Below are 13,033 nucleotides of genomic sequence, written 5' to 3'. Positions count from 1 at the left end.
TATTTTTTAAAGTCCGGTTTATTGAGATATAATTTACATTCAGTAAAATTCACCTTTCTTTAGTGTACTAGAGAATTCTTAGAACAGTTCTCTTGCCCAAAAATGTTTCTTCTTGCCCTTTTGTACTATAAGCCCCTCTGTCAAGGAAAAGATACCCAAACCTATAGAAAAGTTTTATAAGAGTTTATTTGAGCCAAGTTTTTGAGGACATGCCCAGAAGCAAGATCTCAATGGATTGGGAAAATACTCTTGAGAGTGACAGTTAAAAAAAAAAGTTTTTATTGATTTTAGAAAAAGAGGAAGGGAGAGGGAAAGAGAAACACTGATGTGAAACACTGATGTGAAACATCAGTTGGCTGCCTCCTGCATGCCCACTACTGGAGATCGAGCCTGCAACCCGGGCATACACCCTGATGGGGAATCGAACCAGAGACCTTTTGGGGCATGGGACAAGCTCAACCAACTGAGCCACACTGACCAGGGGAGAATAGCAGTTTTGAGTTCCTTCTATGAATTTAGAGTCAAAGATGAGAACATAAGGAAGGTACTGAAATCCATTGGTGGTGGATTAAGGAGGCAGGAGAAAGCAAAGTGAGGAAATCACTAAAATAGATAAAAAGCAAAATGGAGAAACACACACTGCTTTGACATTGGTGGGTACAGGATACTTAATAATGAACATTTACAGTAGATAGAGATGGAATGCAGGAAACCTGGTATCGATGAGGGGTTCTGTCGCCTCCTGCTCTGGTGCCTGCAGTTGTGCCTTTAAGAAAATTACTCTGACATTTAAAGGTATGTTATCCTAGATACACAAGAACAGTGGACAGGACTCGCCTACGGCAAAGACTGATCTTTGCTAAGGACGCTGTAGGCCTGGGACATGACTACCTCCTATGGCATCCCAGTTGGGAATGTTTGATCAAACCACCCTGTGTGGTTTCTTTCAGTCTCTGCCATGTGCCTCCCCCTCCCATCACCCCCAAAACAGCTATAGATCTGTTCTCCCTCCTTTTCCAGAATAGCAGAGAGATGAAATCAATACAATATATAGCAGTTCTCAGTCAATTTTGAATTTTATTTAGGAAAGCAACTTCTGCTCAGTTCATTTTTAACCTCTAGTAATTTTTTTTATCAATTCACTGTGTCTATTGGATATTATTTTATCTTACAGAGAGTTGTATATCTTATTTCCTTTTGCGGGTTGTAACAAGCATATCTGTTCATTAGGGTAGTAAGGAGATATAGGGTTTCAAGTGAAGGGATATATAAATGCAAAATCTACTAAATAATACTCATTAATCTCATCTGCTAATAATCTTCCCTGACGTCAGTTAGTTGTTATTAAGTATTAATAGAAAGGTGCTGTACCTTTCTTTTATTTTTTTGTATCTTTAACAAATTAAACCCATGGAAAAAATCCTGTTTAAAGTTAGAATATTTCCAACTATGAAGTATGTGGGGGAAAAATGAGTGTTTTTATAGGTATCAGGGTGGTTTTTTTGCAATCACATTATGATGGTTAAAATGGTATCTTTATTATCTTGAATGGACAGATTAGTGGGAAGTTAAGGAAAGGGCTCTATCATTTCCACTTGTTCACTTTATTATATTATCTCCAACTTGTGGTTATTCACCAGAATCATTTGATAAACCTTAAATCCACTTAACCACACACAGATAAACTCAAATTGAGTTATTCCCAGTGTTCCCTCAAGTACCTAATGTACAGGGCTGATTTGGGGCCACATTGCTTATGACCATCATTCATTCTAATTGGTCAGTGCTTCAGCCACAGTGTTTTTGTTGTTGTTTAACATATTTTTAATATGTAGGTCAGTCTGCTCCGTAGACCAAATTAGAGATCTCATATTAAGCCATATTTTTTTTTCTTATTTATTTATATTGATTTCAAAGAGGAAGGGACAGGGAGAGATAAAAACATCAATGATGAGAGGGAATCATTGATCGGCTGCCTCCTGCACGCCCCACACTGGGGATTGAGCCTGCAACCTGGGCATGTGCCCTGACCAGAAATCAAACCAGCAACCCTTCAGTGCACAGGACAATGCCCAACCAACTGAGCCACACCAGCCAGGACTGATCTCTGAACTTTTTATTGGCCTCCTGCCCCCACAAGGTGTGCCCCACTTCTGCTGCCCGTAACTTTGGTGTCATTGACCTCAGATGCCACTTTTCCATCCACAATCCTGTGGGTGATGGTCTCTCGGATGGATTGTATGGAGGGGCTGTTGTCCTGGGCATCACCAAGACGGAAGTCCTCCCCTTCTTGCAGCAGGTGGGGCAGGTGGTGATCTCACACTCCAGTTTTACCCTGATGTTCAGCAGGGCCTCATACTCCTGAGCCTGGCACTGCTCCTCTGCCCAGATCTGGGCCAGCTCTGCCTCCAGGGGCAGCAGGATCTGGTTGAGCTGTTCTGTCTTCGTGACATAGTGCATCTCCACCTCCCTCAGGCTGTTCTCCCAACTGGCCTTCAGATTCCTCATCCAGTCCAGGTCGAGCTCCAAGGACTGGACGTACGTCTCAGCTCTGCATCCTCCCAGCAGCTCCTATCTCAGCAGTCTGCAAGGTGACCACTGTGGTGCTCTCCTCAGTCTGCTAGGATCAGTACTTGTCTAGCTCCTCTCGGTTCTTCCGAGTCAGCTCTTCATACTGGGCCTGGGTGTCCACCAGGATCTTCTGAGGTCCTGAGATTTGGGGCCATCCAACTCCATGGTCAACCCAGAGTTGGCAGTCTGATTCTGTAGACCATTTACTTCCTCCTTGTGGTTCTTCTTGAAGAGCAGCTCCTCCTTGAGAGCCCCCCTCTCTGTCTCCAGTGACCTTTCAGAGACCACTGATGTCACTCTCCACAGACTGGCACATGGCCAGCTCTGTCTCATACTTGACTCTGAAGTCAGCAGCAGCAAGACAGGCACTGTCAATCTGTAGAATGGTGGGGGCATTTTCCACAGAACTTGTGAAGATCTGAGCCCTCAGGTTCTCGATGATCTTGAAATAATGCCCTCAGCCCCTACCTGGGGTGGCTTCTTCCCTAGGTGTTCCTGGATTTTGCTCTCCAGGAACACCTAGTGAAGGCTGATTATCAGCCTCCAGATTTCTCTCCCTCTCCAGGTAGGAGGCCAGGTTACTTAGGCATGGCATAGTCTCCTCCTCACTCTAGATAGCCCCCTATGCCCGCCAGACCTCTGGCTATCACTGCAGCCAAGCCCCTGGACCCTCAGCTACCCCACATACCGGTAGAGTGAGACACAGAGGTCTGGGAGCCTGAGCCCCTACATAAATGCTGGCCATGCTGTTGGCTGGTCGAGCTGGTTGGTGGCTGGGGGATTGCATGGAGCCCAGGGTCCCGTGGTTTGTGGGAAAGCTAGAGCTCATGTTGTTCAGGGAGGAAGGCAAGAAGCCAAGACTCAGGTTCAAGCAACCAATGTTTTACTCTTTTTTTTTTCTCACCTGAGGATACTTTTTCCATTGATTTTTTTTTTTTTTTAGTGACAGTGGAGGGAAGGGAGGAAGGGGGGAGAGTGAGAAACATGGATGTGAGAGAGTCACATCGATTAGTTGCCTCCCACACTCGACCCTAACAGGGTTGGAAAACCTGCAACCAAGGTACACGTCCTTAATTGGGAATTTTGACCTAAACCAGCCAGGACATGTTTTACTCTTAATATGGCATTTGCTGTAAGTTTGCAACCCTTCTTTTTAAGTTATATTGAGTTTGTTTACATTTAATAATTGTAATAAATGCTTATAGAATAAATGCATAAGTGAATTTCTTCACACCTCATTTGTGTTTTGGGGGGGTTTTGGTGTAAAATATCACCCGAGGATATTTTTCCATTGATTTTTTAGGGAGAGTGGAAGAGAGAGGGAACGACAGAGAGAAATATCTATGTGAGAGAAACATCAACTGGTTGCCTCCTGCTTGAGCCCAGACTAGGGCCCGGGCCAGGAAGGAGTCTGCAACCAAGGTACGTGCCCTTGACCAGAATCAAACCCGGGACCCTTTGGTCCGCAGGCTGATGCTCTCTCCACTGAGCCAAACCAGCTAGGACTGTTTTTGGTTTTTTTAACCATAGTTAACATGAACATGTAAAATGAGGGTAAATGCAGTCTGATATGATTAGTCAATTTGATATGTGATGATACGTAATATGAACTAAATTGAACTTTTTTTTTCTTCCAGTAAAAACTTCATTTTTAAAATATGTTTTAATTGATATTTTTTTAAGAGAGAGAGGAAGGAAGAGGGAGAGAGACATCAATGAAACATTGATCAGCTGCCTCCTGCACACCCCTTACTGGGGGTTGAGGCTGCAACTCGGGCATATGCGCTGACCAGGAACTGAACCGGACCTTTTGGTGCATTAGATGACACTCAACCATCTGAGCCACATTGGCCAGGGCAAAACTTCATTTTCTTATGTCAGCTTTCTCCCAATCCATTAATAAATTAAGAACTGAACTGGAACAGGAGAGAGGTCCCATTTTAAATTCAAACAAAGTAAAGACATTCAGACTTAACTATAGACAATGGTAATGCCATTTAACAAGATTAATTCAATGTATATGTAACTGTCTACAAACATAAGGTTTTCCCCATGGCACAGCCCTACACTGCAATCATAATAATTCAACTGCTTTCGCATTTGGCAATATCATACAAATGAATTTGCTGATTACTAGCAATATTACAAAATGAACCCAGGGCCACATAATCAAGAGTCACAACAACAAAGAAACTAGGAATGCAGGTCAAGGCAGGATTTTGCAGCTGGCTAGATATGATGCAATTTGCCTGATTATCATTTAGGTATTTGCTGTAATGAATAAAGTAAGTATCTCCCAAGTTACTAGAAAAAAGGTATTACCTATCACCATTCTGTGACCAGGAAATTAAAATGTTCCCTGAATTTATAATTCAAAGAAAAAATTCTTTAAGAAGAACCATTCTCTATGTGCACAATAGAAGCTCTATTTAAGAATCACATTTAGACAATATGACATTAAAGTTCTATGGGAAAAACTAAGACAGCTTTTAATTTTGCTTTCATATCAAACTAATAGAGCACTTAAAAATTCAAGACGAGTGTGGGTTAGTCTGATTCAAGAAGTGCTTTCAAAATTCAACCACCTAGCTTCTTTTCAGGAGAAACTGTACATCATCACAAATATTTTCTAACTTAACTTTTGGAGAAGGAAATGGAAAATCAAACCCACAGCACAATGGTTGTGGTAGATATTTCCTCCTCAGCATCAGGCAAAGCCTTCTTATAAACCATTCTATTTCAACAGATGATTCAGCTGGTCCTGTAGATCCGATGACTGCTCAACACTAGAAATTAGAGAAAAAGTTTATGTAGAATGAGCAATAAAGACATCTCCGCAAATTATTTGTACTTTAACATATAAGTACTGTTGAAGCTAAATCAACATGTACATTGGTCTTCTAGGGTCCCAGAAGTTTTTAAACAACGAAGAAAAGGTTTGTAGAGCCAATTGATAGTGTAAACAATATTGCAAGGGACAGATTTAGTCCACTAAAAAAAAAAAAAAAAAGGGCTGTTTAATGATGTTAGCACATTTACTCTACTTAATGATGATCACCAATGTAAAAAGTTTTCTTAAGGTTGGTCTCTACACCGTTACTCTTAGAAAGCCTTTCCTAGTAGTGCATGCCTTTGAAATATACTGTATTCTTTATATCCCAAATGAGCTATGCCAGAGTGTCTATCAATTTAAGGGCATCTGTCTACCAGAGTTATGCACTAATCCTAGCCCCTGCAGTATAATTCCCTATAGCCTACTTCAGTTGGCTACCCACTCCCCTATCTGTGGGGTTACTTACTTCTTCTGAATAGCTTCTTGCCTAAATCAGAAAAGGAAGGAGGAAAACAAACATAAAAAAACTCAGTAGACTAGTAGAAGTTATTTACAGCCAGATATATACAGGCAGAACACATTTCCAACTTATGTCACATTCTATATTTCTGTCCATTCCATCCTAAGTTTGTGCTCATGAATCTGTTCACTACCAGAGTGCAGAGCTGCCGAAAAGATAGATTCTAAACCTAAGGAGGTAACAATATCCTATCACAGAGTGTAGGATGTAGTTTCACAAACTACATGCATGACTCAAATTTGGTTTGCAGAGTATGTAGAGTTAAATGGTCACATAGCTGATATGTACACATCCAACGAATGAACATCTAGTTATTTAAATATCAAGTTAAATTCCCAACCATACATTTCCAGAAGGTGCCTAAGTATAATATCAACAACATAAAATATAAAACAAAATTAAATAAGATGAAAAGCTAATTAAATCATAACATTATCCAAAGTTATAATGGAGAAGATGTCTTTACATTCCAAAATCTCCTGGATGATTTACACGTAGCTAGGGCTGCGCTACCTGTGGGGAGTGTAGGATATAGGTCAGTTACACTTGACTCCCCACAGAAGGAGCAGACTCCCCAGGAGAAAGCTCAAGCACAGACCATCAACAAATACTAATTAAGTGCCTACTGGGTGCCAAGCACTGTGCTAGCATGGTCCTGGCATGGGCCCTGCCATTATGGGGTTTACAGTCCCCTCCTCTCAGAAGCTCTCAAATTAACACAGAAAGGTTCACAAAAGGTGGTCCCTGCTCCTGATCTCACCCCTCACCCCGGCTTCAGCAATCTTTTCCAGAAGGAACTCATCCTTGACCAGCCCCACCAGTATTCCCAACTCCTGCTTCCACAGGAAAAACAGCTGAAGCACCAACACAGCAAGCAGCGGCCAAATTTGTAGCAAGGAGTCAGCAGAGAGGGCATACTCACTGGTACTGAAGATGTGTAGTTATTATTGCCATTTTCCTTAAACTCTGCATTAAAAAAAGAGAAATAGAACATCACACTTCCTTGTAGCCACACAAACTATGTATATAAAACCCAATTCATAAAAGAAATGGTTTCTTACATCTTCTGAGTGCAAGATGGCATCTTCCTGTAGTACCATGTTCCGAGCTGCCTGACCTAGCAGCTGGAAGACAAAAATAAAATGGTAATATTCAAAATGTCCAAACTTTCTGTAACCTCTCTGCAGCTGTTATGCCTCTGCCCTCTCCTCTCCCGCCCTCTCCTATACAACTACCAACACTCTAAATGTAATGGAGGATAATGTTCTATTTGTTCACGTTAAAAATCCATTTCTTTGTCACTGTGGCAGCTCTGGCATGGGCTCAACACCTGTTCCAAAGGCCACTTCCTGAGAAATGCAGTGCTCCATAACTGCTGAGTTCTCTGCATAGCTTATTAATCTAGTGCTGCGAGGAGAAGTCTGCAAAATAAAAAAGCAACCTTTGGTTCCACAAGCCCACTGAAAAGCTAACTTCCGATTTTTTAAAGACAAATTTGAGATTTGGGGTGGTTTGAGAGGAGCGAGGGGCAGAGGTTAGGGTAGGACTGAAGGCTAGAAGGAATGCAGCTGCTTAGAAGTAGAATAAGAGCCCCAGAAAGGGAGGGAACGGCTTGGGAAGAAGCTCAGGATTGAAAGTGGGAAACCTCGAGGTGAAGGATAGCAAGATGGGGGTAGGGAAGAAAAAAGAGAGGAGAAATGTGGAGGCAGATTTTAATGAGTTCACTGATGGCTGGCCCCTGAGCTCTGATTCAGTGGGGTGGTCTGTGGTCAAAGAGATGGGACTCAACACTGAGAGGCAAGAAGAGATCAACAGAGGTTTCTGGCCTACTGTTGCACCCTGATCCTGGCAGACGCTGTCGGCCTTGTAAAGGGAGCTATTATGTGTGTCCTCCAACCTTCCTTGTTCCTTTGGGTCAGAGTGATTATGGTAGGAAGGGGACCCATGACTTCAAATTAACCAGGAACATGAGCACTGCTACAGCCACCAGATTCCTTCCCTCATGGTAATTCTATTTATTGTCGTTTTTACATTTTAAAATTAATAAACCTTTACATACTTCTAATGTTAAAACAATAAAATACGACCTTCTATTCCACAGTCTCTCACCTTACTTGAAAGGTAACCTACAATATGCCCTCTTCCATACCCTGCTATTTTCACTTGACAACAAACATTTAGCTGAGTCTGCAGCATTTTCATTCAATCTCTTGCTTTAAGGGCTGCACAGCACTCCACTGTACATGTTCCATAGGATATTCAAAGTCCCATAAGAGTATGTGGACTTTGGGACTGTTTCCAGTTTTTTGCTATTAGGAGTGCTACAAAAAAAGTGCCTTAAATATCTTTGCTCCTTTTTGCCAGCCTATCTTTGGGACAGACTCATGAAGTCATGATTGTAACAGCTAGATCAGAGGGTTTTAATTTTGCTCCATATTGCCAAGTTCCTCTTCCATTAGTTATGCCATTTTGAATTCCCACTTTACAATGTCTGAGAGTGCCTGTTCCCTCCTGTGGCCACTTTTAAGTAGCAAACTCCAAACTCCTATAGATGGGGGATGTGACTGACAAACTGACGGCAGAAAAAGGGGTTCTAATGGAATCTTCATTCATTCATTCATTCATTCATTCATTCAATGATATTTATTAAGTTCCTATGATATGCCAGTAAGAGACATAGTCACTGTCCTAATGGGGCTCACAGCAGGGAGTTACAGAGAGGACACCGGCATTTCAATACCTGCCCTGAGTGCTGAGGGAAAGCACTGGATGCCTTGAGCACATGGTCCTGGGGGGGCAGGAGGGGTATGTCTAATCCATTACAGGGGCAGGTGTTCAGGGAGCGGTTCCTAAAAGAGATGTCTTCTAAGCTGAGACTTAAAGGTTGGGGTTTAGAATTCCTCATCAGTGTACCAGTAATTTTACAGAAAAATGGCATGATCAGATTTACCATTTTATAGGTGTGGTAAGTAGAATGGACTAGAGAGGAACTGAAGGCAGAGAGATTGGGTAGGAGAACACTGCAGTATTCTAAGCCAGCAACCAGAGTGGCCGGAACCACAGACGTGGCAGTAAATAAAAAAGGGGCCCTGGCCAGTTTTGTTCAGTGGTTAGTGTGTCAGCCCGTAAGGGTTGCATTTTGATCCCTGGCTCTGGTGGGGGAGCATTCGGCACCAATCGATGTCTCTCTCTTTCTCTCTCCCTCTCTCCTCCCCCACCCCCTTCCACTCTCTCTGAAAAAACAATAGAAAAAAATATCCTCTGGTGAGGATTGACAAAAAAAAAAGGGGGGGGTGGGAGGGTGGAAAGGGGTTGAGAGACTTTTAGAAGATAGATTTGGTGTGATTGCCTGGAATGCTGTTGTAATGCAGGGCCAAGGTCGTTCCTTTGATGACAGATGTATTTGGTGGCATTGTACATCATTTTCTTACATAAACCGACCACACACATAGTGTATGATCTAAGGTTTTCAGTTTGGGTTTCTTTTGAGTGCTGAGTCTTTTTAGATTTTTAGGGTTTTCACCCCAGGCCTTTACCACTGTCTTGCTCATAATTAACTCAACAGCAGCTTGTCTTAGTACTCATCTTCAACAAGTATTTCTGACTTTCAACTTAGTTTTCATAGCAATAGCAACCCTCTTTTCTTTTTTGCACTCACAGTTCATTGTTTTCCATATTATCCCATTAGAAAATGTCATTTCAATAACAAGCTGAGCGCTTTACACAGGTTTAGGGAAAAAAGAAAAAGGACCCGCACTAAGCACATGATTCACCTGGAGCAGCACATGAGTCACAGCCTTCATTGTGCTATGGACACACGCTGGTGTGTTTCTCCCTCACTTCGTGCCAGCCATAGTGGCCTCCATGCATTTATTGTGCACATGCCCATCACAAGGTTTCGCACCTGCTACTTCCTTGGAGCTCTCTGCCTCCATTTTGCCCACATGACTTGCTCCCTCACTTCATTCTAGTGCAGTGGTTCTCAACCTTCCTAATGCTGCGACCCTTTAATACAGTTCCTCATGTTGTGGTGACCCCCGACTATAAAATTATTTTCATTGCTACTTCATAACTGTAATTTTGCTACTGTTCTGAATCGTCATGTAAATTTCTGATATGCAGGATGTATTTTCATTGTTACAAATTGAACATAATTAAAGCATAGTGATTAATCACAAAAACAATATGTAATTATATATGTTTTCCGAAGGTCTTAGGCGACCCCTGTGAAAGGGTCGTTCGACCCCCAAAGGGGTCGCGACCCACAGGTTGAGAACCGCTATTCTAGTGTCTGCTCAAATGTCACATTCTCAGAGAGCCCTTTCCTGGTCAACCTATTTCGGTAAACCCTTTCGTCACTCTCTAGTCCCAGCTTTATTTTTCTTCACAGCATTTATAACCACCTGATTCTTGTATGTGTGTCATGTGTTTGTCTCCTCACCAAAATGTTAGTTTCCTAAGTACAGGGACTTTGTTTTGTCTCCTGACACACAGCAAATACTCAATAGGTGTTTATTAAATGAATGCTGTGGAAGGAATGTTTTACATATGGAAATTGTCAGTTCAAACAAAATATCTATGTGGAATCTGCTGAAGAGAGAAGCAGTGCTCTATGGGGTTGAGAAGGAGTGAAATCAGTAAGACACTCCAATAACCTCATATTCTACTAAAGAAAATGGCAAGGTATGTAAGCAACTATAGAAGAAGGAAATACAGTATGTGGTAAGTATCAGGTAAGAGATTCAGTAAAAAGATGAAGTTCATGAGCGTTCCCACTCCAGGGAGCTCGGGGGCACCTTTCCCTTCCCCCTCCTCTTCCCTCTCAGGTGTGCATCTCCTAACTCTAAGGAACCCCACAGGCTTGTAACTTGGGAGCAGTGGGCAGCGGCAGCGCTCGTACCAGGCTGACCCCTGGCCCTGTCTCCAAGGCCCCCTTTTCTCAGATTTCCCAGTGGGCCAAAGCAGCCCCACCCAGGCTCTCCTGTTGCTTCTTCTATCCTAAGCCCTTTCTTGTTTCACTGTCCCCAGCTTTAATAAAAGTACTCTCAAAATAATAAAAATTAAAAAAAAGAAAATACTGACCTCACCAGCTGATTGCTCAACAGAAAGTTTGCAGGCCAGAGATTGGCCCAAAATACTCAAAGTGAGGAAAAGCTAAGATCTAGAACTCATGGTCCAGTCTCTTTCCGTTAGGCTCACCAATAAGGAGGGACCAGTCCTAATGTAAGTGATATCCACAGGTCACTCACTCCCTAATTTTATTTCATTAACAGCTTTCCTCTTTAACTTCAACTAACCCTTGTGTAAAGGGTAGCAAAATCATCTGCTTAGAATTTGCTATTCTTGCATTCCCCTAGGTCCGAGCCGCAGTTTGCCGACCACTGCCCTAGGAGATACATATTGAACAATCAAGTGTCAAATTAGCAAAGAGAAATGAGTATAAAGTCAGTAACCTGGGTGATCATCAATCAGTCACTAACCAAATGCTAGGGTCACCATCTGTCGCAGTCTGTTTTCATAACAATAAAACACATTAACTTGAAAAGTGTCAACCTCCTTGTGTTGTTCAAACAAGCCAGAGTGAAAATAAGCCCTCTATTGTGTTGAGGAAGCTTTCAAAATGAAATTGGAAGTTCTGCAGAAGCTTGTAGACTTGGACATCTTGACATATAAATATAACTCTAAATATGAAATATGGTTAATAGAAAATACCATTGTTTATAGAGGGGGGAGGTGATCCTATATAGGTTTTACTTTTTTTGGTCTTTTAATTCAAAAATGTATGAAACATAGAAATTTTTTTAAATTCTACAGGATTAGCACTAAGAAGCAAAAATGTTGTTAAGAATGGAAAGAATTTTGAAAGTAGGAAGCAGATTAAAAGATACTCAGACACCTGCAAGTTATAAAAACCTAAATGTAACTGCTAAATTTTATAGCTCATCAAGAACATTTAAAAGAGATAAAGGTCTTGCCCAACTGGTGTGGCTCGGTGTTTGAGCATCAACCTATGAATCAAGAAGTCATGGTTCGTGTCCAGGCACATTTAAAAAAAAAAAAAGAGAGAGAGAGACTTCTTTTATACAGGTGGGTACAGGATAGTTAAGTCAACAATTAACTCAATTAACAATGAGGGGATTTGTGGTCTCCTCCCTGGTCTGACGGTTGTGCCCAAAGGGGTCTGAAAAAACTGATGTTATTTATAACATACCTTTGACATTCCAAAGGTATGTTATTAAAAAAAATAACTAGAATTCAATTGAACTTTTACTTTATAGAAAATGCAAGCCAGGAGAACAAGTTCATTGACTATACAATTGTAATGAGATATTCCAGAATGTTGAAAATGATTTAGGAAAATAGTGATGCACAAAAGATGGAAGACATCTGGGATGTTGAAGGCAAAACCATGCGGAATTTGGGGGCCGGAAGAGACGGAGACAACCCGGAGAAATAAATGAGGAACTGGTTAGGATTACTATCCCCCCGCCCCCTGTCGTCCTGCGACCACCGCTGCTTTTTAAAACCCAGATTCCCTTCCTCTCGTTCCTTTCCCCTCCGATACCGCTGGTCCTCCCAACACTACACTTCCCAGAATGCAACACCTCCCTCCGCGGACGAGCTCTACTCGCCGCCACAACCCACAGCCCACTATTCCCAAGATGCAACGCGACCCCCTGTCCACCGCCTGGAAAGCCCGCAGTCCCGGGGCCCGAGGCCCGGGGAGTGGGCCGCGGCTCACCTCGGAGCTCCGCGAGCCCTTCAGCACCTGCTTGGTGAGGGCGATGACGTCGGTCCCGCAGGTGTTCACCTTCTCCGTGAGAAGCCCCTTCACGGACTGACCGAACCGCGCCTGCGAGTCTGGCGCCCCGGTCGCCATCCCCTCACCGCCGCCAGTGAACGCCTCCGCGGGGCGATGGCGAGTCGCCGGGGCCAAAAGAGCCGCAAAGCGGAAGGAAACGAGGAGGCAGGGAAGGGATGCATTGTGCCTAGCAGAGGTTCATCTTGGCTAATTTTACATTCATTTAAAATGCTCAGTTGATACCCGGAAGAAGACAGGTCCCGAGCAAACATCTCTGGAGGAAATGGAGGACAATTTCAGTAAATTC

At 42.7% G+C, this 13,033-nt stretch overlaps 1 protein-coding gene and 1 pseudogene across 4 annotated transcripts; both read right to left on the bottom strand.

The window, feature by feature from the left end:
* Positions 1–393: 393 nt before the first annotated feature.
* BORCS7 (BLOC-1 related complex subunit 7) lies at positions 394–12,810 on the bottom strand. 4 transcript variants are annotated; one of them, XR_002830981.1, is made up of 6 exons: positions 12,667–12,810; positions 6,986–7,048; positions 6,847–6,890; positions 5,871–5,891; positions 5,210–5,357; positions 394–766 (listed from the first exon to the last, which is right to left on the bottom strand). XR_002830981.1 is itself a non-coding variant. In XM_006095906.3 (5 exons), exons 1-5 carry the CDS (start codon positions 12,802–12,804, stop codon positions 5,306–5,308), a joined length of 318 nt encoding a protein of 105 aa, XP_006095968.1. In that variant the 5' UTR covers positions 12,805–12,810; the 3' UTR covers positions 4,563–5,305. The 4 variants fall into 4 exon arrangements, 1 of the variants encoding a protein (XP_006095968.1); XR_002830982.1 differs by having other exon boundaries at positions 5,243–5,357; XR_002830983.1 differs by lacking the exon at positions 394–766 and adding an exon at positions 2,102–4,487 and having other exon boundaries at positions 5,243–5,357.
* LOC102416890 lies at positions 2,102–3,431 on the bottom strand (annotated as a pseudogene).
* Positions 12,811–13,033: the final 223 nt, after the last annotated feature.

Source organism: Myotis lucifugus, unplaced genomic scaffold, assembly GCF_000147115.1.
Source record: "Myotis lucifugus unplaced genomic scaffold, Myoluc2.0 scaffold_162, whole genome shotgun sequence".
NCBI classification, from domain to species: domain Eukaryota; kingdom Metazoa; phylum Chordata; class Mammalia; order Chiroptera; family Vespertilionidae; genus Myotis; species Myotis lucifugus.
This window is presented reverse-complemented; position numbering and strand designations above follow the sequence as displayed.

Coding starts and splice junctions, on each gene's coding strand:
- BORCS7 (XM_006095906.3), bottom strand. CDS start 12,804: ATGGCGACCGGGGCGCCAGACTCGCAGGCGCGGTTCGGTCAGTCCGTG. Junction 7,049..12,666: donor AGGGCTCGCGGAGCTCCGAG/GTGAGCCGCGGC, acceptor TTTGTCTTCCAG/CTGCTAGGTCAGGCAGCTCG. Junction 5,358..5,870: donor CAAGAAGCTATTCAGAAGAA/GTAAGTAACCCC, acceptor TCTAATTTCTAG/TGTTGAGCAGTCATCGGATC.